Source organism: Diadema antillarum, unplaced genomic scaffold, assembly GCF_040938485.1.
Source record: "Diadema antillarum isolate AM-2024a unplaced genomic scaffold, OU_Dant_1.0 seq00002102_RagTag, whole genome shotgun sequence".
NCBI classification, from domain to species: Eukaryota; Metazoa; Echinodermata; class Echinoidea; order Diadematoida; family Diadematidae; genus Diadema; species Diadema antillarum.
The window spans coordinates 15,695-42,769 of NW_027272745.1; the positions used below are offsets into that span (position 1 = coordinate 15,695).

General features: G+C 38.7%; 1 protein-coding gene across 1 annotated transcript in view; it reads left to right on the plus strand.

The window, feature by feature from the left end:
• LOC139713938 (anaphase-promoting complex subunit 1-like) overlaps nucleotides 1-26,523 on the plus strand; it is a 41,178-nt gene extending 14,655 nt beyond the window's left edge. Inside the window, exons 14-47 of the mRNA XM_071625657.1 lie at nucleotides 209-269; nucleotides 935-1,122; nucleotides 1,809-1,874; nucleotides 2,521-2,790; nucleotides 3,599-3,669; nucleotides 4,180-4,268; nucleotides 4,845-4,993; nucleotides 6,660-6,738; nucleotides 7,214-7,506; nucleotides 7,978-8,171; nucleotides 9,068-9,145; nucleotides 9,854-9,943; nucleotides 10,538-10,649; nucleotides 11,380-11,520; nucleotides 12,107-12,156; nucleotides 12,739-12,923; nucleotides 13,382-13,473; nucleotides 14,195-14,281; nucleotides 15,111-15,241; nucleotides 15,932-16,010; nucleotides 16,650-16,724; nucleotides 17,376-17,452; nucleotides 18,218-18,308; nucleotides 18,925-18,978; nucleotides 19,487-19,543; nucleotides 20,175-20,395; nucleotides 20,831-20,948; nucleotides 21,377-21,454; nucleotides 22,100-22,243; nucleotides 23,075-23,227; nucleotides 23,722-23,817; nucleotides 24,568-24,772; nucleotides 25,300-25,437; nucleotides 26,113-26,523. Of these exons, the coding sequence (XP_071481758.1) occupies nucleotides 209-269; nucleotides 935-1,122; nucleotides 1,809-1,874; nucleotides 2,521-2,790; nucleotides 3,599-3,669; nucleotides 4,180-4,268; nucleotides 4,845-4,993; nucleotides 6,660-6,738; nucleotides 7,214-7,506; nucleotides 7,978-8,171; nucleotides 9,068-9,145; nucleotides 9,854-9,943; nucleotides 10,538-10,649; nucleotides 11,380-11,520; nucleotides 12,107-12,156; nucleotides 12,739-12,923; nucleotides 13,382-13,473; nucleotides 14,195-14,281; nucleotides 15,111-15,241; nucleotides 15,932-16,010; nucleotides 16,650-16,724; nucleotides 17,376-17,452; nucleotides 18,218-18,308; nucleotides 18,925-18,978; nucleotides 19,487-19,543; nucleotides 20,175-20,395; nucleotides 20,831-20,948; nucleotides 21,377-21,454; nucleotides 22,100-22,243; nucleotides 23,075-23,227; nucleotides 23,722-23,817; nucleotides 24,568-24,772; nucleotides 25,300-25,437; nucleotides 26,113-26,213 (4,113 nt within the window). The 3' untranslated portion in view covers nucleotides 26,214-26,523. The remainder of the gene's footprint in view (nucleotides 1-208; nucleotides 270-934; nucleotides 1,123-1,808; nucleotides 1,875-2,520; nucleotides 2,791-3,598; nucleotides 3,670-4,179; nucleotides 4,269-4,844; nucleotides 4,994-6,659; nucleotides 6,739-7,213; nucleotides 7,507-7,977; nucleotides 8,172-9,067; nucleotides 9,146-9,853; nucleotides 9,944-10,537; nucleotides 10,650-11,379; nucleotides 11,521-12,106; nucleotides 12,157-12,738; nucleotides 12,924-13,381; nucleotides 13,474-14,194; nucleotides 14,282-15,110; nucleotides 15,242-15,931; nucleotides 16,011-16,649; nucleotides 16,725-17,375; nucleotides 17,453-18,217; nucleotides 18,309-18,924; nucleotides 18,979-19,486; nucleotides 19,544-20,174; nucleotides 20,396-20,830; nucleotides 20,949-21,376; nucleotides 21,455-22,099; nucleotides 22,244-23,074; nucleotides 23,228-23,721; nucleotides 23,818-24,567; nucleotides 24,773-25,299; nucleotides 25,438-26,112) is intronic.
• Nucleotides 26,524-27,075: the final 552 nt, after the last annotated feature.

A 27,075-nucleotide genomic window follows, 5' to 3' on the forward strand; every position in this document is an offset into this window, starting at 1 on the left:
GAAAGGTGCAAAAGGAATGTTGCTATTATTACAGCTCATCACAATTGTAACAGTGGAAAAAAAAAGAAGAATGACTTCTGTAATGCTCATGGCGATGATATGTGGTCATTGAATCAAGTCCATGCCATTCATTCTTGTGCCTTCCTCCCCTCCCTTCTCTGTATTGACGTATGATATGTGTTTACAATTGTTTTGCTATGTTTTCCAGGTCTTGTCAGATGGCAGTATGGTCCGCAGTTCCCTACCAAGGCTGGCTATTTCTTCAGCAGGTTTGTCACAGATCATGATTCGCTTTAACTACAAGATGTCTCTTGAGGATTCAGTGATACATCTCATGCAGCTTTCAAAAGAATTTTTCATTTGCTATAAAGGAAAAAATAGATATATGTTGAGATTGAATCTAGAAAGGAATTATTATTGTAGTAAAACTGTACAATGTGCATTGTTGATAACCCAGTATGAATAATTGGACTACTCATAAATTTGTATAAATATTCCAGATTTACGAGAAGGCTGCTTTGATAATATAGCCTTTAGGCTCGTATTGCTCTTATTCATCAGGTAATGTATACATCATTACCACTGTGGTGGCTAAAATTGTTGCATGTTATCAACAGACATAAATGTTGTCACTTTGAAAAAGTTTGATGTTAGATTTGATGTGTGATTTACCTACATGAATTTGCTTATTTTCATCTGGCGTATGTTTATTTTCTTGTGTAAATTTGTCTGCTTGAAAAGTAAATTTGCAAAGTTGCTGCTCCCCATGTGTGTAAAATAAAGACTGGTATGACATAGCGAAAGAATTTTCATGAATGGTTGAAGTTGTGAGTGTACTGAAATAAATGAACAGTTGATGTTTAAAAACTGAGTCCAGCTCTGCATTAGCGGGTTTATAATGAACAGACACCCTTCTGACTCCCATAATTCCCAGTTCAACTGTGCCTGGAGGCAGTCAAGTTTGTGCTGCCCCGCGACATGGCCATTCAGTTCCAGGCCAAGTGGTACCTGACCAACCATGCACTTGGGGAGCTGCGTGGCCAGTCTGAGCTGATGAACTTCAGCTCTTGTCTCCTCAACCTGATGGGCTTTAATGCATCTCAGCTCAATTTGTTTGGCCAGGTGGGTGTTTGCACTCACTTCAAAGCTACTGTGTACTCAATATATTAAGCAAGTCAAATCTTTCTTATAACAGGATTTCCTGACAATTTTTTGAGTGATTAAATTTGCAATCGTGGAGTACAGCAACAGCAGAGAAATGTATGTCGCATTTTCATGTTGGGATCAGTGTTGATGTATTTACATGTTTTAAAAAGAGCACCAGATTCGTGAAATTTGTGGAAGTAAAACCCCTGCGAAGTCTGTAGCATATATAGTACTCTCTTCAAAGCTATGTTGTGTTACGCAGCTGAATCATGTTGATGAGCTTGACATACTTAACTAGGACCAGCTTTTGGCAATGACATCTTGAAAGTGCAGATCAAGAGAGACCATAACGGTGCTGCTGTGTGAATCTGATGCATAAGTTTGGGAGCTGAGGTGTTTGTATTGTTATGTGTAAACAGAGTATTGTATGTGTTCTTTTCATGAAAACTGCAGTTGTCTTCCACAGTTCGGAAGAATGGGTTATTCCATTTTTAGCATTGGAAATCATGTGTGCAGAGAGAGAGACATGACATGGGCTACAGGAATGACAGGGGAAGACAGTAGAATGGAAGTAAGATTGTTTAATAACAAAAAACAAAGTTGTAAAGGGTAAGTACTTCAATTCTTTATTCATTTGAAATGTTTTGGCTCTTCCTGAACAGGATACAGATTCATCTGGTTCACCAGTAGTGGCAGCCAAGAAACACAAACCGTCCGGCTGGGATGAGGTAAAATCCATATTCTTTGCTCCATATTCTTTGCTCCATTATTCAATCCATTGCCTGATCCTTCTTCAACATTGGTCAGGAATGTGTGTATTTGTATGCTGTAGGTGTTTGAGGCAGTTTAAAGAGGACAATGGTTGCACATGAAATATTTAGAGCCCTTGAGACATCAGAGTCTAATGTCACAAGATTTTGTGTCTGATTTCACAGATCAGAATCATTTGAAAGAACATTCTTAAGGTAGATGAATAATCTGATAATAGATTGGTACAACATTTTATGTGCATAGATATCTCTCAATTTCTATTTTGCCAGATTTATCTGATGTGGACATACTTTGTGCCTAGCTTATATTTTGTGTCATCATTTTGAGTGATTGAAATAACTGCAGAGTGCAGTTTACAGTTTTGACATATTTAACAAATCAATGATTTTTTTTTTCTTTCTGTATATCACATGACCTACTGGTTATTGCCATATGATTCCATATGTGAATTGGTCCTAAGATATGTATGCCCTCTGATCATAAAGATTTGATTTTGTAATATGTGATAGAGACGTTGATATCATATGTGATAAAGGATAAGGTGTGGGAGAAGTAGTTGCTGACTCCAAGTGACAGTCCTATACTTTGTTGATCTTGAACCAGGACTGGGAGTATCTCTGCTCCTCCAAGTACCACCAGAGAGTCAAAGATACGCTACCCAAGTTCTCTGAACCCAAGAAGGTGAAATCTACTTCCATAGCATTGTCATCGTCGTCGTCGTTGACGCCTGGTACACCGTTGTCATCACAGACATCGTTACCGCCAACATCGTCATCTCAGAGCCAGGTGGGGACAAGGAAGTTTGTGGATGGATCCGGCCCCCTCTTCCCTTACATCCCTGGCCTTGCCTTTGCCCTGCATCTCATCTGTGAGGTGAGTGAGATCATCCAACATTCAAATTGCTGTTAACCCGTTGAAGACAAGTCTCGAGAATACTCGGGCAGGTGCCTATGGGAAATGCATGTTATAGCAAAATCGGTCTGTCCTCAACGGGCTAATGGGGAAGTCTCTCCAAAACATGAATATGTGGATTCAGTATGTGTAGACAGATTTTTGAAGTACGTCATGGAAAGATAGGAGAAAGTTGGAACATCCATTCAAGAATTATGAATTTGGAAAGGTTTGAAAAAATTCTGTGTTCCATTTGAGAAAAATTCTACAAAAGTTCTCTTGTCAAGGACATGAAAAAAAAAACACTTTTAATATTTGACTCCTTGTAATGGGATAGAAATTGATTTTAGCATTTTCATATTTCACCTGCAAGTCAAGGGAATATGTTAATTTCACCAAACAGAAATTTGAACCAATCTTTTTGCATTTATTGAATACATTTATTTCAGATATATTCAGATATAGCAGCAGGATAGATAATGTGTCTAATGTGACATGCAGCATTCTATACAAAGGACTTTTGTGGCAAAAAAAAAAATGCTGATAAAAACAACTGTTTTGATTTTATTGGTCAGTTATGAAGATTGTCAGAATTGTGATGCTTTTGATGAGGTTGATTTTCATGGGCTTAACTGGAGTTTGTTTGTTTGTTTTGCTGCATTATATTCCTTAATTATATGTAGTTTTGTCAACTGTGAATCTATAGTCACTTCATTTGCTGATGATGGCAATGATAATATTCTCGGGGTGTGTATTTATGAATATTGCCTTGTGCTATTGTTTCTATTAGGAGCTGAGACTGAACAAGCACATGAAGCAAGATGTGCAAGAACTAGTGGTTGTCTTGCATCATTTGACAAGGTGAAAATTGTTTCAATTGTCGTCACATCTTTACAAGTTGCACGTAGCCTAGGGTGATGCATTGCAAAGTGAAAGTGACAAAAACAAAAGAATTACATCAACCATTTCTACTTGCTTGATTTATAACTGATTCCATACATGTCATTACATTTCTGAAAATTTTCTCATCTGTTTTGAAATAGTTATCTTTAGTACATCTCTTTGTGATTTGTGCAGATTTAATGAATGCAATAAGTTCTATCCAATGTCTCCAATGTGGAAAGAGATTAGATGTAATCTCTGTCCAATAGGGCCATAAAACTGAACTGCAAAAAAAAGATAAATAGATAAAAAATAGTGTGATAATTAGTGAGAGTCGAGGGTGGCAATTTAATGATGACAAAATTATGATTTCTGCAGGAAAATACCCTCAGAACCCAATGGTTCACTTCCTTCCCTGTCTTGAGTGGATTTACCACACTTACAAAATTTCTTATTGATGAAGACCATCTCAAACTGTTGTGTTTGCAGTGAGCTGGGATGGAGCCAGTACCAGGATTACTACCAGAGAATGCATCCAAGGCTCCTCCAAGCTCCTCCTACCACAAGGATACCACCAGGTAGTTTTTTAACATGTAACTGAAGTCTATCATGATCCTGTGAAACCATGTGCATTTAGTGCTGTTGATCCATGGATGGAATCATAAGTTATATTTACACTTGTAAATATGTTAATTGCTTAGGGAAAAAATACACTAGCATGAAAGAGTCAGTCTTAGAGTAGTAGAATGTTTTGTTACTTATTTATTTATTTTTAGAAATCTTTGTACTGGAAACAGATAATGCCTTTTCTGTTTCAGACAATTCAAGTAACTTGTGTCTGGCCTCTGTCATTACTAATAATTTTTTTCCCCCATCCTTTTTCATTTTTTTAATACTTAGCCATGATACATGGTATTCATGTAAGACGCAAGAAGCATGTTTTTTAAAACAAGTCAATTAACATTATGTGTAAGTGCAATTTACACAGTGATGAGGGAGATTAAAGTGATAATACCTCACCTGTCATTTAATTGAAATAAGACTGAACAATCATTCATATTTTCTTTCACTGACTCTATTTCTTCCCTTTGTTTTCTACATGTCTCTCTCTTTCTCACTCTCTCTTCTGCCTTGCTCTATTTCTCTCACAAAAGAGCTAAAGAAGGAACTTCAGGTGCCAAGCTACTGGACTCCCAAACCACCATCAGTCCAGAACTTCTTGTACAACTACATGTCGGGCACCACACAGGCACCCTACCCTGCCATGGCTGGACTGTGCTCCAGAACCAGTCAGCTCATAGCGGTAGGTGGCAAGTGCCATACAGTCAGGATTGATGAGCAGATGCTGTCTTGTGATGAGATGATAAATTTTGAGAAATGGAGCTTGAATGATCATGATTAGATCATGATCATTTTTTTTTTTCACAATGAGACAATACCATTGACTTAACTTAAGAAGCACTGAGAGCGCAGACCTCCGCCAAGCATGCAGCTCATTTCCACCACTGATCTTGTTCTTCCACAGAGATATCGGGGATTTCTACCCATACATACTTATAGCATTGTGTGCTGAAAGCCGCCCGATTTCCCAATATAGAAGCCTTTGTTACGTCATAAACCCTCAGCTGCAGGGCGCGCCTCGCCCTAGCAGAAACTAGAGCACGCACTTTAGTGCGCGCATGCAAACCTCAAATACTCGCAGCCTGAACTCCCAAGTTCATTGACCCTACCAGCCAAAATATCAAAAATCCTTCATAAATTCCCCAAAAATTATCAGATCACTACCAAAAGTTTATCGTTTGTTACTTGTGTCATTCTCAACCTTTCCTGCAAGTTTCATCCCAATCCGTTAACTGCTTTTTGAGTTATTTTGCACATGGACAAACTAACGAACAAACGAACAAACAAACCAACGGTAACGAAAACATAACCTCCTCCCTTGGCGGAGGTAATGATAATTAGAATGATGAATGAAATGAGCTGTGAATCAAATTTAGTTGAATCACAGTGGGGGAGTCAAGAACAGATTGAACTTACTTGTTAGCATGATTCAATTAGAGAGCTCATACTACATCCACTGCAGCATTTGATTTCCTTGTCTAAATTCAACATTTACCCAATTTTATCTGATAAGTTTGATCACTTTGTCTTTATGGCAACTTGAAGTAATCGAAAGCATCCATAAAATGTGAAGTGAGGTTGAGAAATAATTATGTTTATCTTGCTGCTAGTAATGCCATCTGGTGTTTGGTGAATGTTTTTGTCTTACAAAATGCCATTTTCTAAACACTTTTCAAGGAAGTGAAACAAAATGAGGAAAGCTCCAGTTTTGCAAGTTTTCTTTGATTTATTGGGAAACTCCATGCAGTGCATCAAACCTTCATGGCCTCTCAACCCAAGACGTTTGTAATAATAAAAAATGAAAAAATCTGTGTGAAGTAGGGTTGCCAAACTAATTACTCTCATTGTGCTAATAACTCAGGAGATATATACATTGTATTTCAATACAACATCACTCCCAACCTAAAGGATGCTTTATTTGTTTGAAGGGCTTAAAACTCTCAGATTCCAGGAGCGCATGATAGCATCACACTGGCAATCCCCTTCATGATTGTCTGTCATCAAGCCACCCTGATGGTTCAGAGACAGGCCTCTGGACCACACCACCATTATGTTCTGCTTGCAGGGAAAGATCTTTTCAGTCGCCTGATTTGAATCTCGGCAGCATGCCATTAGAAACTCCCTTTTGTAGAAGAGTAAAGTTACCTCCTTCACATTGTATGCCCTTGGACGTGTGTGAAGCATTGTGGCTAGAGGTGATTACAGTTTAAGACTGTTATTTGAAAGAAAATGAATTAAAATGGAGGAGAAAAGGAAGCTTGTTATACTTAGCTAGAAGACTCTTCCTTTTATTTTTGCAGCAAGTTTAGCATGAACCTCATGTTCTTACATTTTACACTTCTATGCAGCTTTACACACTCTGTCTGACAGAAGGTGTACCCAAGATACCAGAGCGAACTCAACTGTGTAGACGCCAGTCTATGAGTGGTAAGAAAGCAGTTTCGTTTCTGTGTGATTCCAGTAATGCATATGCAAGACTCCTGCAGTACTTTCACTTGTGTATGTGTGTGTGTGTGTGTGTGTGCGTGTGTTTATGTATGTATTGGCTTACTGATTTATTATATTTTCACAAATTAAAACTTGTGTTCGGACTGTAATAAAGGTGTACATGGTTTGATCGATTTCTTTTTTGTGTCTGTAAGGAATGGCTGCATGCAATTGAAGGTATTTACTTGAAAGTTATTGTTGTTGTTTTTTGTTATACAAAACAAAATTTGAGGCAGTCCAAACAAGTCAAAATATTCAGCACTGACCATGCCCTGCCACACATGAGAGTGAATGGCATAGCTGCCTGAGATGACATACTCACAAGTGCAAATGAATGTAAGTCTTCAATCATTCTGTTTCCGTGATGTAGCAATAATCCATCATATTCCATGCATTTGTGCATCTCTTGGTTCAGGTTTTCCCCTTGACTCTGACTGGAAGGAGGACCTGGAAACCTTCCTTCAGGAGAATCCCGCCCTGGGGTCCCCCCAGCGCACCGTGGTCTACATGGCCAGGGTGGGGCTGAGTCTGCCGGACCTAGCCTCCATGCCTCCAGGCCTGGCCCTACCCCTCATGGAGGCCATCTCACAGAGCCAGGATGACCCGCCCTCAGACTGGCCCCAGGGGGCCTATGACCTGCTGGGCCGGCAGGACCTTGCTAGCCAGGTCAGATGGCTGGCGGTCAGTGGCAAGCAGCGCAGGACCAAGGTATTTGTCATGTTGTGATCACTTCCTAGAAGGTAGAATTCTAATGAAAGAAATTTGAGGGAAAAGAAAAATGAGGGAATTTCAATGATGAGATTAAGTAAATGACCAAAACAAGAAGGGATAGATATTTCACATTCTTGTAAAATGGTTTATTCTGCTATGTTTTTCACATATTTTTCCCCAAAAATGTCATAATGTGGGTTATGAGGTAGATATATAGATATATACCACATTGCTCTTGTCTTTCGTTTACACTCAAATCGTGTGCCATTTAGTACACTAGTATAGCTCATTTTCCCAAGAAAGCCATAATCTCTTTGTCTTTTGGGCGTTTTGCATACTTTTCACTAATTCCTAATACCAATTGATGTTCATCATACAGGATGTAGCAGACATTTGATGTTGTCTTTTGGGTAAATGATGTTTTTAGTAAATTGAGGGGACATTGTCTTCCCATTCCCTCTATGACAGACCCAGCGCAGTGCCCCAGCTCGTGGTCCCAGTGCCTCGGGCCCCAAGCAGGAGGAGAGGGACGGGATGGAGCATCTGGACCAGGAGCTGCTACGGCTCCGTTTCCCTGATGACCTGCGGGTGGTGGAGGTGCGGCGGATCCTTCAGTCTTCCAAGCCAGTTACCATCTCTCTCACTCAGAAGCCTGAGACAAGGTAATCCTGCTTTCACTGCAAAGCATTCCACCTGTAAACTTGCAAGGAGGGGATTTAGGGACACTGTTGACCATTTTTCTTTTGCAGAATTACAAAGACTTTCAAAGGGAGATCATTAATCAAATACTGTTTGAAAATCACAGTGATGCCCTCTTCATCAAATTCAGTATAAAAAGCATGATGATTTTAACATCATCAGAAAGCTTTATGATGCCCTCTTTAAAATTCTGTAATATAAAATAAATTCTAGTAGTAGTAAAAAAACACCCCTAAATCCCTTTTTGCGTGCAGCCGGTGCTTTGTTGTTTAAAATTGTTGTGAAATGTAGTTGTAGCTCTGTTTATATGTATCGTGCTGCTTTGAGAACCTGGAACACTATCTACACCATGAACAGCCTGAAGGATGTCTTACAGGATATCAATACCTTAAAACCTCCCAAACTATTGATGAAAACACCTTCACCAAAAATGTATTAGTAATTAATTACTCTAAAGGCAACTGAGCGAGTAATATAGAAACTCAGTGATTTTATCAGTGAACCCAATGAGAAGTCTAAAAAGTTGTTTTATTCTGTGTCTTGTCCAAATTCTTTAGTGGTGTTTAGTGGTGTGATTTTTACAAACAAACCAGGAAACATTGTGCCAGAGTAATGTTGTTTGCCATCCATAGGTTAGAGTGTTTTAGAGTTGGAAAGAGTCTACCAATATGGGCAGAATGAAGTGGGACTCGTGGTCATATACACTTATGCATGAAATCGTTTGTTATGTGTCAAACATGGGACCTAGCTCATGAGAAGTAGACTTTCTTTAGATATGTTTTTTTTTTTTCAAACCTGTTTTGAGCTTGAGGACCAACTCCAAAAATGTTTACATAGTTGTGTTTGTCATTGTACACAGTGATCATGAATTCATTGAGGAACAGGAGTTGCATCTCTTAATGGTGTCCCAGCGTACCATGGCACTTCCTGTTGGCAGGTGAGGCAGATCCATGTACCTCATTCTTTTCTTTCTTCGTCCTCTAATTCTTTGATCCCAAAATTGTCTTTTCTCTTTTTTAATTTTTTATTTTCCTGTTGTATTATGTGATATGTGAAACTCATTCTCTTTCCGTCAGGTGAGATATACACTGTGTTGAAATCAGAGTAAAGTGTTTTATTTTCTTTCAATTCTCTGTAGGACTATTGTTAAAGTCACATTTTTACCCATTAACCCGTTGAGGACAAGTCCCGAGTATGCTCGGGCAAGTGTCTATGGGCAATGCGTGTTGTAGCAAAATCAAACCGTCCTCAACGGGTCAAACTGACTGTGCTCCAACAAAGGTGAACTGTAGTTTTAAATATCTACTGTAAATGATTGATTGTTATCTTTGTGTGACTGGTAGTGTAGCGTTCCATAAAGTGGACTGATGTCTTAAGTCATCTGTGTTCTCTCTTCATGTTGTATATGTTTTTGTCTACAAGCTATACTGTCAATAAACATGAAATTAATTCACAGAGTTCTGATGATAACACAAAGTTGAAGTTTTGGGCAGTTTGATTGACAGAGCCTGACATTGATTCAAATGACTTTGCATGATTTTACTGTCATCATGAAGAATCACCAAGTGCTGGATTATCATTTCTGAGTTTGGCATGATATACATCACATTGTTGTAATTACCCCATCCTGATTGTTACCTTCCAGGGGAATGTTCACACTTTGTACATCCAAAGCCCTTGTGACCGAGCCCCTTCACATTCCAAAGTTGAATCTCACAGGCAAGGCACCTCCAAGGTATCTAAAACCCTGTATTGTTCATTAGTTGTGTGTGAAAATCATGTAAGCCCTTAAAAGATTATATCAACTTAGGGTACTGTGTTAGTTGTGCGATAGATTCCTTGATTAAGTCAAGTTGTACATAAAATGTTTAAAACCCTTACTTCAAGTTTTTCACAACTTACTGAGAGTGATTATGGAAAAGCCAGACATATTTGTAATACCGCAATGCAATATGACATGCAATAACGTATTGTAAGTGTTGAAGCTGATAAGTTGTCGTGATATATTTTACAGTGATCCCTCAGAATTTGTCGAGAATGTGATTTCATGTAGTTTCCAGAGACATCGGTCGTAGATATCTTGTTGCTTGTCTTGAAAGTGTAAAATTCCTTGACAGGTGTGCATAGAAAAGGAAGAAGGAAAAAAAAAAAGAACTGAAGAAAATTCGTCAATCCCACATGTCAAAGTCAATTTGATAGGTCTTTGATGTTAGCTATAGGATTTGGCTCTTTGCCAAGCACCTTCTGTGCAAACTCTCTCTGACAACTTACTTACTGGACATCTCCCATCATGACGATAATTGCAAACTTGACCATGATCTATTGGCAGAAATAACACCATCAACTTTGTGAACATAGACGTGCCGGCCAACATGAACTCTTGGCCTCTATTTCACAATGGAGTGGCAGCTGGCCTCAAGATTGCCCGGGGAGATAACCAGGTGTGTATGGATACCTATCTTTCTCTAGAAAATTGAAAGGAAGGGGAAAATTCTCTGAAGTGAGATGTTCTCTATAAATGTCAATAACCCTAGTGCTTACAGATCTCTCCTTTTGATAACTTAGTGATTTTTCGTGAGGTTACATGTAAGTGCTGGATATGAAATGATGCAAATGCAGTCAAACCTGTGAGTTAAAGGCATGGTATAGTTCTGGTTGAGATGGGGATTCAGGTTTTAACTTTTGTGAGATAATTGGAAACCACTGATATGAAATATTAAACAGCATACAATTCCAAAACAGTTTAAAGTTTATTTGATAAAACTTGGTTTTGAAATGGCTGAGATAGCAAAAAACAAAGTGGTCCTAATAAAAGATGGATCACCTTTTATTAGGACCACTTTGCTTTACTTTGTTTTTGGATATCTCAGCCATTTCAAAACCGAGTTTCGTCAAATATACTTTGACTTCCTCTTAGAATTGTATGCTCTTTGATATTTCTTAAAATGGATTCTAATTATCTCATAAAAAGTTAATACTTGGATCCTCATCTCAACCAGAACTATACCATTCAGGGGAAATAGCAATAGTGACCTCCACAGCCAGGTTTACATTTCAACTACATATGAACTGCACAGACCAGGCAAGTTGTACGACATGTTGATTAATGATTAGCAGTAGGTAGCTAACACCTTTCTTTTTTGTGTGTGTTCTGTTCATTTTACAATGTAGATCGACTCAGCTTGGATTGTGTACAACAGACCACAAACAACTGAACTGACCAATGAGCATGCAGGATTCCTGATGGCCCTCGGTCTCAATGGGCACCTCTCAAACTTGGACAAGCTCAACATCCACAACTACCTCTGTGCTGTGAGCTCTGCTCCCATCCCCAAATACCTTCTCTCCTTAATAGTCTAGTTATGACATGCTGAGAATAGATGTGCAGAATAAGGAAAAATTATTCATTGTGTTGTGAAGTCTCCTGACCATTTAAGGCAACTCTGACTTATGAATTTCTGCAGCTTGAGGAGCATTATAGCCAAAGTATTAATGGGGGGGGGGGGATGTAATCTTTGTAAAGGCATTCAAATTTTACTGATTCACGTAGGGTCTGTGTTGTTCTTGGGCACATGTTGAAGTCAAGGTGTCATTATATCTGATAAAGCAAGTGTTAGTCCTGTAAAAAGTGTGAGCAGGCCCTATTTTCATGGCTTTTGTATGTAACATTGAAGACATTTAGGACTTTTTAAGCTTTCCGCTCTTTTTCTTTTGAGTTCTCAAATGTTTTAAAGATATAGAATACATTTTATGAACATATGTGATGAGAATATCTCTTCACTTATGTTTTCATCCTGATATTTTTTGTTTTTACACCTGTAGCTCTATTTGATGTGGCACCAGTACATGAAATATTTTTTTTTCTCTTTTCTTTTCTCCTTTTGTGTTGTTTTACCAGGGCCATGAGATGACCAGTGTTGGTTTGCTTCTGGGGCTAGCTGCTGCCAAGTGAGTTTATCCTTTATTGTGGTGAAATTTCTAGACTGTAAAATTCAATTTTTCCATATTGTCCTCTTGGAAGCAACAAATGGTGTAACCAACTAGGAAGGAAGGTTATATCTGCTTTCGAGATAGTTAACCTGTTGTATTGTAAGCTGTGACAAGGGAGTATTTGCAATTAAAGGACATCATTTCATTCTTTTTTAAGCTGTTATTTTCGTGAGGGTTTAATTTTTGTGAATTTTGCGAATCACAGGTGGATCCCGAAGTTAACAACACATGAGAATGTTGCCATACGCTAGGTCAATAGTGCTTATGATAGCGTCAGTGTCAATTCGTGAAAACAACATACCGCGAAAATGTTTGTGACCTCCTCATTAGCGAAAATATCTGTACGCAAAAACAACAACTTATACAGTATACCATCCTGGAGTTTTGGACTCAAGTTGGGAGTCTCATTATCAATAATTTGCAAACTAGACTGTAGATATTCATATGAGCTGAAATATATTGATGGAATTGACCTATTTTATGCATACCTTGTAGAATTTGCCATCACATTTGTATATTCTTGCTGCTGTGTGTTGCCAGACGGGGTACCATGGATGTTGCCACCACCAAAATCCTCTGTATCCACATCAGCTCATTGCTGCCACCTACGTCCACTGAGCTGGACGTCCCACACAGTGTCCAGGTGGCTGCCATACTGGGCACTGGACTGGTCTACCAAAAGACTGCCCACAGACACGTAGCCGAAGTCTTGCTGGGAGAAATCGGTAGGCGCCACCAACTGCACAGGCTTCATACCCTGTGTTTGTCACTGTAGACACTAATTTGTCTGTGTCATCGTTACCTGTTCATTTCCAGTTAAATCTTGTTTTAATCGCTCTGTTCTGTTGCAAGGTAACATTCAGGATTTATATTCCCCCTTTGCCCCAGGCACTTTGTGTTCCACTTGAATCAATTATGTTAATACTATGTCAGCTCATGTAAATTCCCAAGTACATTGGGATTGTCAATTTTGATTGACTGACCTACTTTGAAGAAAAAACTCAAGTAGAACGTCACATGTTAAAAGTTCCTCATGTTTCTACCTACATCATTGGATCATGTTCAATTTCTTTCCCTAACTTTTAAAGTGGGGATTAGTAAATGACATATCCTTTATTAGTGCCATCCACCACTCACAAAGTCACCAAGTTCTCTCCTCGTTGGGTGTTGTAATGATTATTAGGGCGCCCTCCAGGTCCAGAGTTGAATAACTGCACTAATCGTGAATCCTACTCACTGGCTGCTGGACTTGCCCTGGGCATGGTCACTCTAGGGGTGAGTGATGTGATTAATAATATTTACATGCTTGTGAAAAAATAGTGGTTATTGATTGCACTCACTAGAATTTTATTTCTATCAGAAGTTCCAAGGGGTAGCTTACCTCATTGGTTTTGTGTAACATGTTTAAGGTTGATAAACTGTATAGAAGGGTAAGTTTATGTATATCAGTAGTATTTGTGAGTAGGCAGTACAGTCAAAATTTGGCAGATATCAAACATGACATGATAGTGTATGATGCAGTGATGACTGTTTTTAAGCACTTAAATGTTGGGTTTACTGGTGTGTATAAAATTGCTCTACAGAGGAGTCTGTGTTATGTCATGAGACTGTGTTGTGAGTGTTCAATTTTACATACTAAGGTACTATCAATTTGTTCTTAGTGTTTAATTTCCTCTTATGAACTGCATGATTCTGAGTGTTTTTGGAGTTAATCCTAATCAAATTGTGGTCAAGAAAAACAAATCAACCTGAAACAAATGAGACTTTGATATTGCTGTAATTCAATGTAGAGTTGTGCTCTTTCAGTTAATAGTATCAATTTTTTGCAAGTAAACTTTTAATTTAAAGTACCTGAAACAAAGCGATCATGATTAGATATGTGCATTTAGAAATCACACTGTCTGAGTATTTTCCTAAGTTTAATTCTCACACCTACCTACTCCATGTCCCCTCAACCCATCTCCCCCCCCCCCCCCCCCCCCCCCCCCCCCACCAGCGTGGTAGTGGAGCGGTTGGCCTGGCTGATCTGAACATTCCTGATCAGCTCTATCACTACATGGCAGGAGGACACAAGAAACAAGTGGTGAGACCTTATTACAGTCAAATCTACATGTTGGGACCACTATAAGGGAAACATGAAAGGTGGCCTTTATATAGAGTTGGCCACTATTGAAAGGTTGATGGAACTATAATCTTGCAGCTGGAGTGAATTTTGAATAATAAAGGAAAGAGGAAATATTGATTTAGAGGGGAGCATGGGTATTTGAATGTAGACATAGAATTCTGCTTCTGGTATTTGTGGCATACTTTTACATAAATACTTGAAGTGCATTTGATAGCACAAAATGGGGATGAAACAATAGATACTTTGGTGGGCAGTTATGAAAAACATTTACATGAAACCGAATTTTGTCGTCTTTCCCACCCGTAGTCAAAAGTATCTAACACGTATATTTGCATATTTTGTCTCATCCATTTTCTGAAGTTCCTACAGAAAGAAAAAAACAAATAACTTAGTGACATGCAGTTGTGGCCCAGTGGATAAGACCAGGATCTCTCAATAGTAAGGCCCCTGGTTCAAATCCACTGGCAGCAGCTTGTGACAGTTGGTCCTGTGGTAGCTTGTTCATAAGCACTTTAATGCATTCTTCCGTAGTGACCAAGTAAATATCAAATAAATCTCAACACAAATGCCACCAAAATGTGCATGCATAGGACAGTTCAGTCAGTAAATAAACTGCTATTTTTTATGAGAAAAGAGAAGCCTGATTTTTTTAATTTTTTTTTTAATTGGAGCTGTATTTCCGTCATTTTTATCTGTACAAAGGAAAACAGAAGTGTAGAGGAAACCATCAAAATTTGGTTGTGAAAATTATGTTGTGTTGTCTTTGCTACATTATGTTTTTCTTCAGAGTGGAGGTTCAAAGGAGAAGTTCAGGTCCACCTGCTATCAAATCCGAGAAGGTGACCAGGTCAACCTAGATGTGACCTCACCTGGAGCTACTGTAGCTCTGGGCCTCATGTTTCTACAGACTGGTAACAGGTGAGGATTGTGCTGTCATCCAAACTATGAGATTTATAGGTTCAGTGGACGTAACGAGTGTGCATTTTTCTCACATATACATATACACCCACATGCATCTTTTTAATCTCAAAGTGATAGGCCATTCTCATTGCTATTAGTAGTCATTGCTTGTTATAAGATGATTGTTAACTAACTTGTGCTATCAGTAATTATTAATGACTGTAGGCCGTTTTCAGCAGAAGATTAATGTAATTTACTTTTTTCTATTCAACCACTATGAAGCATCAGTTATTAAAGGAATCCTGAGGCCATCGTTTCTATCACCTGAATCTTCTCATTTATTATAAACATTTGATTCTGAATGTCTTCGTCTCCATGTCTTGTAGTTTCACTGTTTCATTGTAATATGGATGATAACCATGATAGATGGCTTATATGTTCTATTTGTTCTTTGTTTTTCTTGCAATGGGAAGATGCTGTATACCAAACTTTAAATCCCTAAAAGAAGATGAGATATAAGCTTTATCTTTGTTTCTCTCATATCTACTTGTCTTTGATCAATTAATCCATTGTCTTCCTTTTGTTGTTGTTGTTGTTTTGTCAATCTCTTTGTCTTCAGACCTGGCAAAGACGATGTGTGATAGATCCATGTATTGATGAAAACTTTTTTTTCAATGTTTTTGAATATACTCTTAATGAAACTTTCAGAGCTGTTGCTGATTGGTTAGCTGCACCTGACACGCAATCCCTATTGGACATGGTCAAACCGGATTTCTTACTGCTGAGGGTAAAGTATTGTATGTCTGTCAATGCTGATTGTCTATCATATGCAGTGGTTTATATCAATTTTTATTGTTCCAATTGGAAACAAAGTTGGTGTACAACTGTTTGTGAGGGAGGAAATGTGTTTGTGTGTGTGTTGGTTTGTTTTGCTTTGTTGTTAATGGACAGAGTGGAAATGAATTCTGGAGAACAAGTGACCCCAGTAAGGCAGATTGAATACCACAGTAAATGAACAGTCAATCTGCATATTTTTTTATTAGGAGACCAAACATTGGCAATAATGCCATGTTGCTTTGAGCGAGTGTGTGTTTTGATGTATTGGTGATGTGTGTTAGATAGCCATGTGTGATATGTAAAGTACTGTATAAGCTGTTATTTTTGCTAGGGTTTAATTTTCGCGAATTTCGCATATCATAGTTGAATCGCGAATTTAACAACATGCGAAAATGTCTCCATGCACTAGGGTAACAATGCATTTCAGATAGCATCGGTGTCAATTCGCGACAACAACATCTCGCGAAAATGCCTGTGACCTCCTAATTTTGCTAGAATATCTGTACGCCGAAATAATGGCTTATACAGTAATTGTAGCTGAACACTGTTTATAGATATGTGTGGTCTGGATTCTCTCTTTCTCTCCTAGGCCCTCAGCAGAGGACTCGTGCTGTGGAATGATATAAGACCAACAACTGAGTGGGTGGACAGTAATATACCACCAGTGAGTAGCTTACAACTTGAGAACACAGCCAAAGCTTGCGTTAATTGACCTCGTACACACCAGCAATGTGTCTAAATTAGTCATTTGCAAACGATTCAGGTTTGTTTGTTTTTTTGTGTGTGTTTTTTGGGTATATTACAGAGAGTGAAGTTTGCTTTAGTGAAACATTGTTGCAGGTTACAGAGCTAAATGAAGTCTCCATGATTCAACAAGAGGCTCCCCCAAAACCAGAATATCTCTCACTGTTCTGCTAAGAGAATATAAAAGCCTGCCTTAAACCTGAGATTGATTGTTACTCATTGAGCTGCACATACCGTAATGCACAAGTAAACCCCTGGTTTGTCTTATGAGCCTTGATGATATTGATATGGGATGTTAGGAGCCCTGGAGTTGATACACTTTCCTTGAGTCTCGGCGGAATCAGATATTTAGTTATTCTTTTTTTTTTGCAATTTACTGATATATGCATACATATATATATTTTTTTTTTGGGGGGGGGGGGGGGAGGGGTCGGAGGGGGGTGCAGGGAGTGTCTGTGCCTTGATGCAAAGTTCTCCAAGTCATATCTGCACTCTACCTTTCCGTGATACCAGTTTGCACATCAGTCTATATTCCACTCATTCCTTATTATTATCATCCACCCTTCCCCAGATTGTGAAGAAGTACGCCTTCAAGAGGAGTACAGCTGATGAGTCAGGAGATGAAGAGATTGATTACCAGACCATGAGGTGGGTGGATGATGTCTTCTTCATCTCGTACAATCTTCTGCAATCTCTGTTCAGTCTTGTAGGGATGATGTCTGTAGCCTCATTCCAGGTCTAGGGTTGACAAAGAAGCTAAGTGTCATGAATTCTGTGAGTCATATTTACATCTGGAATAGAGAGGTATGACATTTATAAACTCAAAATGGAATACAAGCAAAAAATAAAAAGCTTGTTTCTTGACATCTGAATGGTATTCTTTGTATGTCATCATTCAGTTAGCCAACATTGCCTTTCTATATAATCTATTATATAAATTTTATTCATGAAAAATGCTGTTTTGTCTTATTTTTGTATACATATAAACAGTGTACAGTATACATGTACAATATATACCAGTGCACCAGCTGACACACTCTCACATGAGAAAGGTCATGTATTCAGTAGGAAAACGTAATTTCAGGACTCCCACAACACATGCATCTATTGTTAGATTTAACTCATTGAGGACGAGTCCCGAGTATACTTGAGCAAGTGTCTGGGAAATGCGTGTTGTAGCATAATCAGCCCATCCTCAATGGGTTGATATTCTGTCTAATAGTGGTGTATAAACATCAAATCCTGATACCAATATATTATGCCGGATGAAGTTTGATATATTTTTGATTGTGGGATGCAGAACAAAATTAGCACCAAGCGAATTCATTCAGAAGTGGAACTGTCCATCACTCTAATATCCTTTTGAGAAGGTCATGAAGTGCGATATAATTTTCCACTCTCCTTCCAATCCAGTCAAGCCATATGTAACATCGGAGCAGGAGCTTGCTTTGCCCTTGGCCTCAGGTTTGCGGGTACAGCAAACAAGGATGCGTATACCTGCCTGGTGAGTGTCTGCTAAGTGATGGGGATACACTTGAGATTGTTGGAGACAGTTTAAGGTGCCTTCAGTTTGGAATTTAAGGATGTGTCACTACGGGTATGTCCCTTGGCATCATGAAAAGCATTTGCCCTAAGATTTGTGAAAAATGTTCATTTGAGAATTCATAATATGTCACTTTACCTTGTGAGAAGCTCAAGATGCATGGTGAAATCATTTACACTCAAGTCAAATGTAAAGAAACATTTACTTATTCAACAGAAACTGTTTTGCATATCTGCCAGTCTCTCTATGTTAAAGTGGAAATCATTATAGCAGTTATTATTATCTCATTTATCTAAGGTTGTTTTTACTTATATTTAGATTTATATCCTGACTATACAGCACTTCAGTTCAATATTTAGATTTAGCCATGAAGAAACACATGTTACATAAAGATTAGTCAAAATATTGACTAAAAAGAAGAACTCATGTGAGATGTATAAGCCGTATACACAAAGACAACATGATGTAGGCATACAGATATGTGCATCTCTAGTATTTGTTGAATTGATATCTGAGAATCTTCAAAACAATTTAATTGATGGAAATATTAATGAATACTGACTGCTTGACCACACAGCTCTCCTACTTCAAGAAACTGATGCACCTCCCCACACAGCCAGTTGCTGATTTGGTAAGCTACCATGAAGATATTTCTGCAAACACGCAAAATGTCTTCTTAATTCACTCAGGAGAAAAATGTGCTTCTGCAATGACTTCAAGTTCTCTGTGTTTGTAATTATGTGCATAATATATACTCATTTGGCAGTATCTATGAATTTAATCACGGTTCCGAGGGCCAAATATTTCTTTCTTTCATGTCACCCCCCCCCCCCCCTTCGACACATTATTTTATGGACTTTACTGACACATGTAATTGTGTGATGACCATTTTCATGTGCCAGTTTGCCACAGATCCATTTTGTTTGAAAACTACATACAGTCTACAACCGTTCTTAAAAACATGTTGTACATGATTCATTTTCTCATTATTATGAAGATCTCCATGTGTAAGATATGTCAAAGAAGGGTTTCAGGTAAAGTGAGTCTACACCTCAGTAAGTCTCTGACTATATTCAGTGCTCTGTCCTTCGCATGAGTTTGCTCTCTAACTCGTTTTGATGATTTATTTCAACTCTTAGGCTGGGAAGACGACCTTCAAGACTTGTCTCTACACCATTCTCTTGGCTCTGGCGATGGTAGGTATGCTTGTAGTGCCATTTTGCACAGAGAACCCTGTAGCATTGTACACACTGTTCATAGTCCCTAGCAATGAAAGAGTTTAAGACCTTTAACCAAACCTTTTCGGAGGATGCTGTGTTGTGTCTTGTAATCATCAACTTATCATGTAACAAATGTTGCTGTTTGACTTGATACACTTACATTGAGAAGGTGAGTTGCTTGTGTGAGGACAGAGAATAAAATGATAGAAGAAATCGCTGATGGTCAAGGAGAAGACAGATTGGAATAGAGATATCACATTCAAGCATTTTGTTATTTTGATTACCTGCAGCCCCAAATCTGGAGGGGGTTTCAATTGACTGAAATAATGCGTAACATTTGAGTTTGATTTTCACTTGATGATCTTACATTTGATTCATCTTTAATACAATTATGAGATGTAAATTATTGGGCTTGCATGAGATATTTTCTAACTTATTAGGTGGTAGTAGTTGCTTAAAATTTGACAGAGTTACAGAAAATTTTGTTACCCGCTGCAATGAATGCTAATTCTGCTCACACTCAATAATATCCTCGTGCTAAGCATTGCGCCATGCTGATTTGATATTTTCCCCAGGTAATACATATTATTTCAAATTTCTCACACAGGTCATGGCAGGCACAGGTGACCTGGAGTTGCTGCGGATGGCCCGCGGGCTGCGTCGGGTGCACAATGAGATTTCCTACGGCAACCACATGGCATGCTCCATGGCCACTGGACTGCTCTTCCTGGGTGGAGGACGCTACACCCTGGCCACCACCCAGGAGGCTGTAGCTGCCCTGGTCACCAGTCTCTTCCCTTGTTTCCCTGGCAACAGCAAGGGCAACCGGTAAGGACTATAAGACTTGGACGTATTTTTGGTCAGTGACTGTAAGAAATGGTCATATGTGTGATAGAATGAAGTAATAGCCACTATTATAAATTTTAACTACCAAGCTCATCTTTCAGATAAGCTAGAAAAACTGTTCTGATGATTTGGAAAAACTGGAATCCAGTTTGGAGTAGGAGCAGTCTTTGGGTATATCTGAGGATCGTGGAGGTGATATTGATGACTGTTTTTTTCTGTTGCCATTAAACAATGTAAAGAACTTACTCAGTTGAGTCCTTAGAAAGAGCTCTGAGGTCTTGAACATGTGATGACAAAAACGTGATCTTGTTTTTTAACTAGAGGACATTTCTTCCACGTACAAAGTCCCTGACATTAAGGCTGTTTTGCTTTCCAATGTGCAATATCTGTGTGTTATGTCCTTCTGTCATTTGGCAGGTACCATCTCCAAGCTCTGAGGCACCTCTATGTTCTGGCAGCTGAACCTCGCCTCATTCTCCCTAAGGATGTAGAGACAGGCAAGCCCTGCTACGTCCCTCTTGAGGTAGTCCTCAAGGTAACACAGAATTTTGCTGATCTCATATGTTATGGATGTGTCAACCCAATAGCCATATGATGATTATGTCCCCAACAAGGCATGCCGGTACGGTATGAGTTGATTCTTGTATGTTTGATGGAGTACACCTGATACTCGGCCTTGTGACACTCTAATTCTGCACTGTAATTTGATGTTGATAAACATGATTTTCACAGGCTGATGATGAAGTTTATTTAGTTGTATTCATGATGTATTTCATGTTGTTCAGGTTGTCCACTAATATCCCCATAGATATTAGTTTTTTGAGTTACAAGTGATGCTCTCACCGTGTGCTTCATGTGTTACAAGTGCCATCTCTAACACTGTCAGGCCAGTGAGAGAGTGATGCCAGGTATATGATGTCGCAATTGCATGAATGCAATCTTTTCACTGTTGTTCTTAATCAGGAGTCGGAGTGGTACAGTGAGACAACCATCAAAGTGATGGCGCCTTGTATCATCGGCGAGCTCTCCAGTCTGAAAAGTGTAAGAGAATCAATGACATGGTATCTGTGCTAGTCCATTTACTCTTTGTAGGTCCAGTGGTATTAAGCTTTTCTGATTCGACTTCACATGCACTTTTTTAATCATCTTGAGCTTCAATATAGTCTATACATGTAAATGAGATTTAGCTCAGATTTTGTGGTATACTGTTTGCAACCAGAATTCCACACAACTCATTTCCAAGGATCACATTTAGTGACTGTTAAGGTGTGTGCTCTTAAGATAGAGTAAATTCTTCATCTATTTTGAACTGCGGAGCTTCTGCATCACAGATTTCATTTTGCTGCAAAAATATTTGCGTTCCAAGAGTTTCTACATTTAATCACAGCAATAGAGAAGCACCCAGATTTTCAGACAACATTATAACAATATAATGATAAGTCTTTTCAACATTCAGTGGTAGGCTTTGATGCATAATATTACAAGCTTAGAATTATTTTAGGAAATAGAGCAGGGATGGGGAAGGAGTCCCAAAGACATTACAGGACAAGTTTGGAGGGATGCAGTGCACCCCCTGCTTTTCTTCAATAGTGGCATCAGTGTAAAATAAAAAATAATGAGAAGAATTTGTTAAAGACGACATATTCTCTGCATAATGCATAAGACCTTCATCCATCTTTGTATCAGGTACGTGTGGTTGGTCCTCGGTACATGGGAGTCACCCTTGACATGGAGAAGGACCTGGAGACCACCAAGGCCCTCCTAGCGGCCGGGGGAACACTCTTTGTCAAGCAGAGGGCTGGCCATCTCTCCTATGCTGAGGACCCTAAGGTATCACTCGCTGCTTCCTCTCCTCTATCCTCCACAGTTCTTGTATGTTCATCTTTTCTGTGAGCTTCTTGTTGGAATATCTGTCAAGTATTATTACTGCAATCAGTACTGTAAGATTTGTGCATGTTTGTGTATCTCACATGAGCATTTTGTTTCTATGACTGTGTCATATGTGTCAGGTACTGCAATCAAAGCTGGGTTGATTTTTTTTTTTTTTTGTGACAGAAGACTGCAATTATGATATTATCCTGCCACCATGATTCCGAATGGAAGTCTGAGAGTTTGTAGATTCATTTTTTTTTTTAAATGATAGATATGATTTGTAAATAATCTAATGTCCATAGAACCTTTTTTGTATCTCTGTAAAACAAGTCTGTCTTTGATGTGTATTCAGTTTGTATTCTATGGGCTTGTCAGCATCGATGTCTAATTAATGTTGTGTATTGCAATCAGAGCTGAACTTGAGATGATTTATTATTGACAAAAGACTGCAACCATGAAATTATCGTACCGTACAGTTGTAGGTCTGCATGGATGCCTGGAAGCTTCTGGGTTTGCTTCATGACAAGAGCTTTTTCAGCAACACTTTGCCCATAGAGTTTACAATTCTTTAAGAAAGTCTGTGTTGATGTGTTTGGAATCTTGCCTTTTGCATCAAAGCAGCACAGATCAATGCCACTTTGAAGCTTCAATAAACCTGACTTTATCTTGCAATGTACTCAGCATAATGAAGAGTCCAAAGTAAAAGTCTTTACTTCTTCAAGACAGCCACATGCCAGGGAATTTGAGCATACTCAGTTTAATTGCTGTTTGCCTGTGTCTTCTTTACAGGGCTACCGAAGTCTCCTGGCCCAGCTCTTGACGCATGAGACCACTAGCCCCATGACCTCCGACCTGCAGCTCATAGAGTCATTCACCTCTGACCTCAGAATTCTCAATTTTGTGCGCCAGTTCTGTTGGCAGGATGCAAGCTGCAATGAGGAGGTAAAAAATCCTGTGGTCATAGCATCTTTTTAGAACTAGAGCCATTGAAATTTCATTATTTTTAAGTGCATCTGCAATGAGGAGGTAAGAAATCCAGAGGTCATATTGTCTTGAGAACTAAAGTGACATTTGAATTTCATTACTTTTTAGTGGGTATGGTTTCCAGCAATCAGTTGTACTTTGCTTTTTATGATAATTTGCAACAAAGTGAAGGCACTTTCCCTCTTAAATCATTCTTCTAACTGTAATTGAATACATTATATGGATGTGTAGTAAATTTGTTCATCTGTCATGCATTAAAGGCTTCATAAACACAAAAGTAATTCATTTAACTATTGAATAAATAACTGTTTAAAAATCTCATGTAGACTGAGTGAAGCGGTCAGGCTTCTTTATGTTTAAGATGATTTCCTGCTTTTTATTCGTTTGTATATCAATTCACTATGCTCTTTGGTTTGGTAATCATTGCTGATTTTTATCCCAATCCTCCACAGGAGAATAGCAAGGCACAGATTATAGGGAACCTGCTCTTTGAGTGTGTGACAAAAGAGAAGCTAGCTGTACTCCCTGCCCTGCTGGATCTACATCAGGTAATGAGATGAAACACAGCTGTACAGTTGTATGAGTTTGCTGCACTGTCTTAGCAGAGTGGCCTAAAGACTCATTCATCATTTATGGACAGCTCTTTTCAGATTCATTTTGATGTAGTCATCTGTATACGTGGTGAAGTGATCTACACATTTGTGTCCGACTGTGCCTTTTCACATGGGATATGATGTTAGAGGGAAAAAATGACAGCAGTGTTTTCCCTGGGGCCAGGATTTGGCATGCAGCTGTCAGACTTTCAGACTTACTTATTCATTTTTCTTCTTTTTTCTTTTTTTTTTTGCTTTTAAGTGCAATTACCAAATATCCACCAGGGATCACAATCCAGAACATCATATCTAAAGCTACATGGAAATAAACATGCAGATGTTTATGAAGATCAAATTTTTGTGTCTACTACGAAGCTAGGAAGAAGTAAAAGTAATCCTTCCATCAGTTTCAGAGCAAGCTATGTCTTTGCAAGTATGAGGTTGGAACTTGCTTGGAATCTTTGCGGTTGATATTTATATTGATGAACTAGACATCCAGTCACCACATTGATGCAAACTATACTACCTGCAAAAACAGGAAAAATCATTCCATGCTTGTGATTTTTTAATACATATATGATTTTTATTGATTTGCTGTGACTTGTTGGTCCATTCGCAGCACTTCTGCAATGTGTTGCGAAGATGATATACCTGTTTCTAATCATCCCTGTCCTATCATTATTTTGTCTCGTTTTCCCTCGGTAGGCCTTGGCTCAACCTTTGCCTTCCCTGGATGCCCTCGACGTCTGGCAACTCAAGCTGGTGCTGGCTTATTACAACCATCACAGCAGCAACAAAACTTCTGGGGCTGAGTCTACAGCTACAGTGACCCGCAGGAGACTGGTGCATGCAGAAGCATGTATGCACTTGAAGTCAAGACTGGACTCTGATCTCGACACCTGGCTACAGGGTTGGTATTGTATTCTTCTCAGATTGTGTGTTCCTCGAAATAGTGTATAATTCCTGTAGATTTTCAATCTGCGTTCCAGTGTATAAAAGCATGCCATTTTGTTCGGATGGTATTTCCAAAGTTCCTCGCTGGACAGAGACATTGAGGTCTGCATGCAATGCAATGCAGCATGGAATTTCATTTGAATTCCTGGATGGTTATCATTAAAAAATGTCACAGTTGAAGTTCACAAAGATTGCATCAGACAGGGAATTAAGCATCAAATAGCCAAACATCATCATGCTAAATACAGTTGTAGGTCATTGCTACATTGACTACCTGGAAACAACATATACCTGGTATACAGCACTGTGTGGCTCGGAACACCTGCTTGCTGTTATGGCATTATTTAGAGGAGATACTAAAATTTAAGAGATTATCAACAGCATACTTGGCTGTCTTTTACATAAAAAGTATTTCGCCACCTCAGACATCGTATTTCAAGTTTGATGATGTAATGGTGAGAGTAAATATTATTTTCTTTGTAGATCATAGCTCTAAGGTTCTGGCTTACCTTGAGTCTGGTACCCTGCCGACCGACGAAGATGACAAGGCTGCCCTCTATGTCTTCTTGCAATTCTATGACATCCCTTCCTTCAACCTGATGAGCCAGACCGCAATCAGAGGTTTGTTTCAGTTTTGTTTTCATAGAATTGAGTACCATCCACTTCCATGTGCTCCGACACTTTTTGTTGTCCAAGACAAAATGTGCATGATTAGGGTACCGCATGATTGTGTGAAATGCATACTGGTATGTGTGTTTACGTTTGTCATGCTTCTTGATGTGTATAATTATGATGCATAGTCTGTTGTGATTAATTATTCTGAAGCCTGAAGTCTAAATGGATTGGAGTATGGGGGAAAATCTTTGAGTCTCTCTTATTCTTCATGTGTATCTCTTATCATTTCAGAATTATGCTGTGATAGAGTACTGTAAAAGTGGTTTCTTTTGCGGTGGTTTTATTTTCGTGCTTTTCGCGCTTTGAGGTTGAACCGCGATTTTAACATCACGCGAAAATGTTTGAACTCGTCGCTTGCTACAACGCTATCATTACCGACCGCGAATTTAACCACACGCAAAAAAGTCGGCACGGATGGAAACCGAGAAAGTTTCTGTACGCGAAAGAAACCACTTTTACAGTAGATGCTTGGTGCATGTCAGGTGGGCGTACAAGAAGCCATTTGATATCAAATGGATTGTGCATTCTTAAGGTATATCGCAAATCCTACTATATTTGTAAGATTCTGACTTGACTTCTTGTTATTTTTGTTGTTTTTCTTTCTTCTCAACACATATTTAGGAGCCAGCTCTCTGCCTGAGGTTTACTCCACACTGAAGGACTACAGTCTGCCAGTCTCTGCGGTGCTTCGTCTCTATCAGTGTCTTCAAAATGGAAGATAGCATATAGTGAACAATATATCATGATGTGTGTGGTGTACATATGGACAGACTGCTAAACACAGAAGGCCCTCATGGATGCTGATCAGTAATTTCTGTGATATGCATAAGGACCAGAGGTACTAGATTAATTGCGATTATAAAAACTGATCTTTTTGTTACGAGAAATTATTTCTTTTGTAACACGCAGCAGTTCCAATAGTATGTTCATGAAACAAAACTTGTTTCTGTCATTGGATCAAAAGGTTGCCCTTCAGAAATCAAGAAGTACAGTCTGTAGAATGACATTTGTGTGTGATAAGATTGTTTTGTTGCCAATTTAGAGATTCATGATCATGCATGCATCTTTCTTGACATAAGTCAAATATTCAAAAGCCTGTCCTAAACTATGAATGTTCATCAAGTGGCCAGTATAAATTTGACCATTGATGTATTGAGATAACAAAGAAATTCGTCCCTTGCTTTTGCTCAGAATTCTCTCTTATATCACATTTTTTCAGTGATTGACACTGGCGAGGATCAGTCAAAGAAATCATGTGCAGTTCATTCAGACACATGTCTTTGGTCCAGCTGCAGTTCACCTTTATTGAAATCATAAGGGTATACATATATCTAACATGCTTTTGTTGTCCACTAGGTACAAAGATATCAAGCGGAATATCCTTTTTTTCATAGAAACTGTCTCAAAATATATGATATGCGGTGTGCTGCAGGTTTATTTACTTCGAGTTGTCTGGTCATATCTTTTGCTATCCTCAGACTTTTATGTTTATTGAATAATTCAAAGAGTTTTGATTATGTATTCATCAAATTTAATACAAAATTTAGGTGTGACAAAAGTTATTTCTTTGCTGGATTTTTGCCA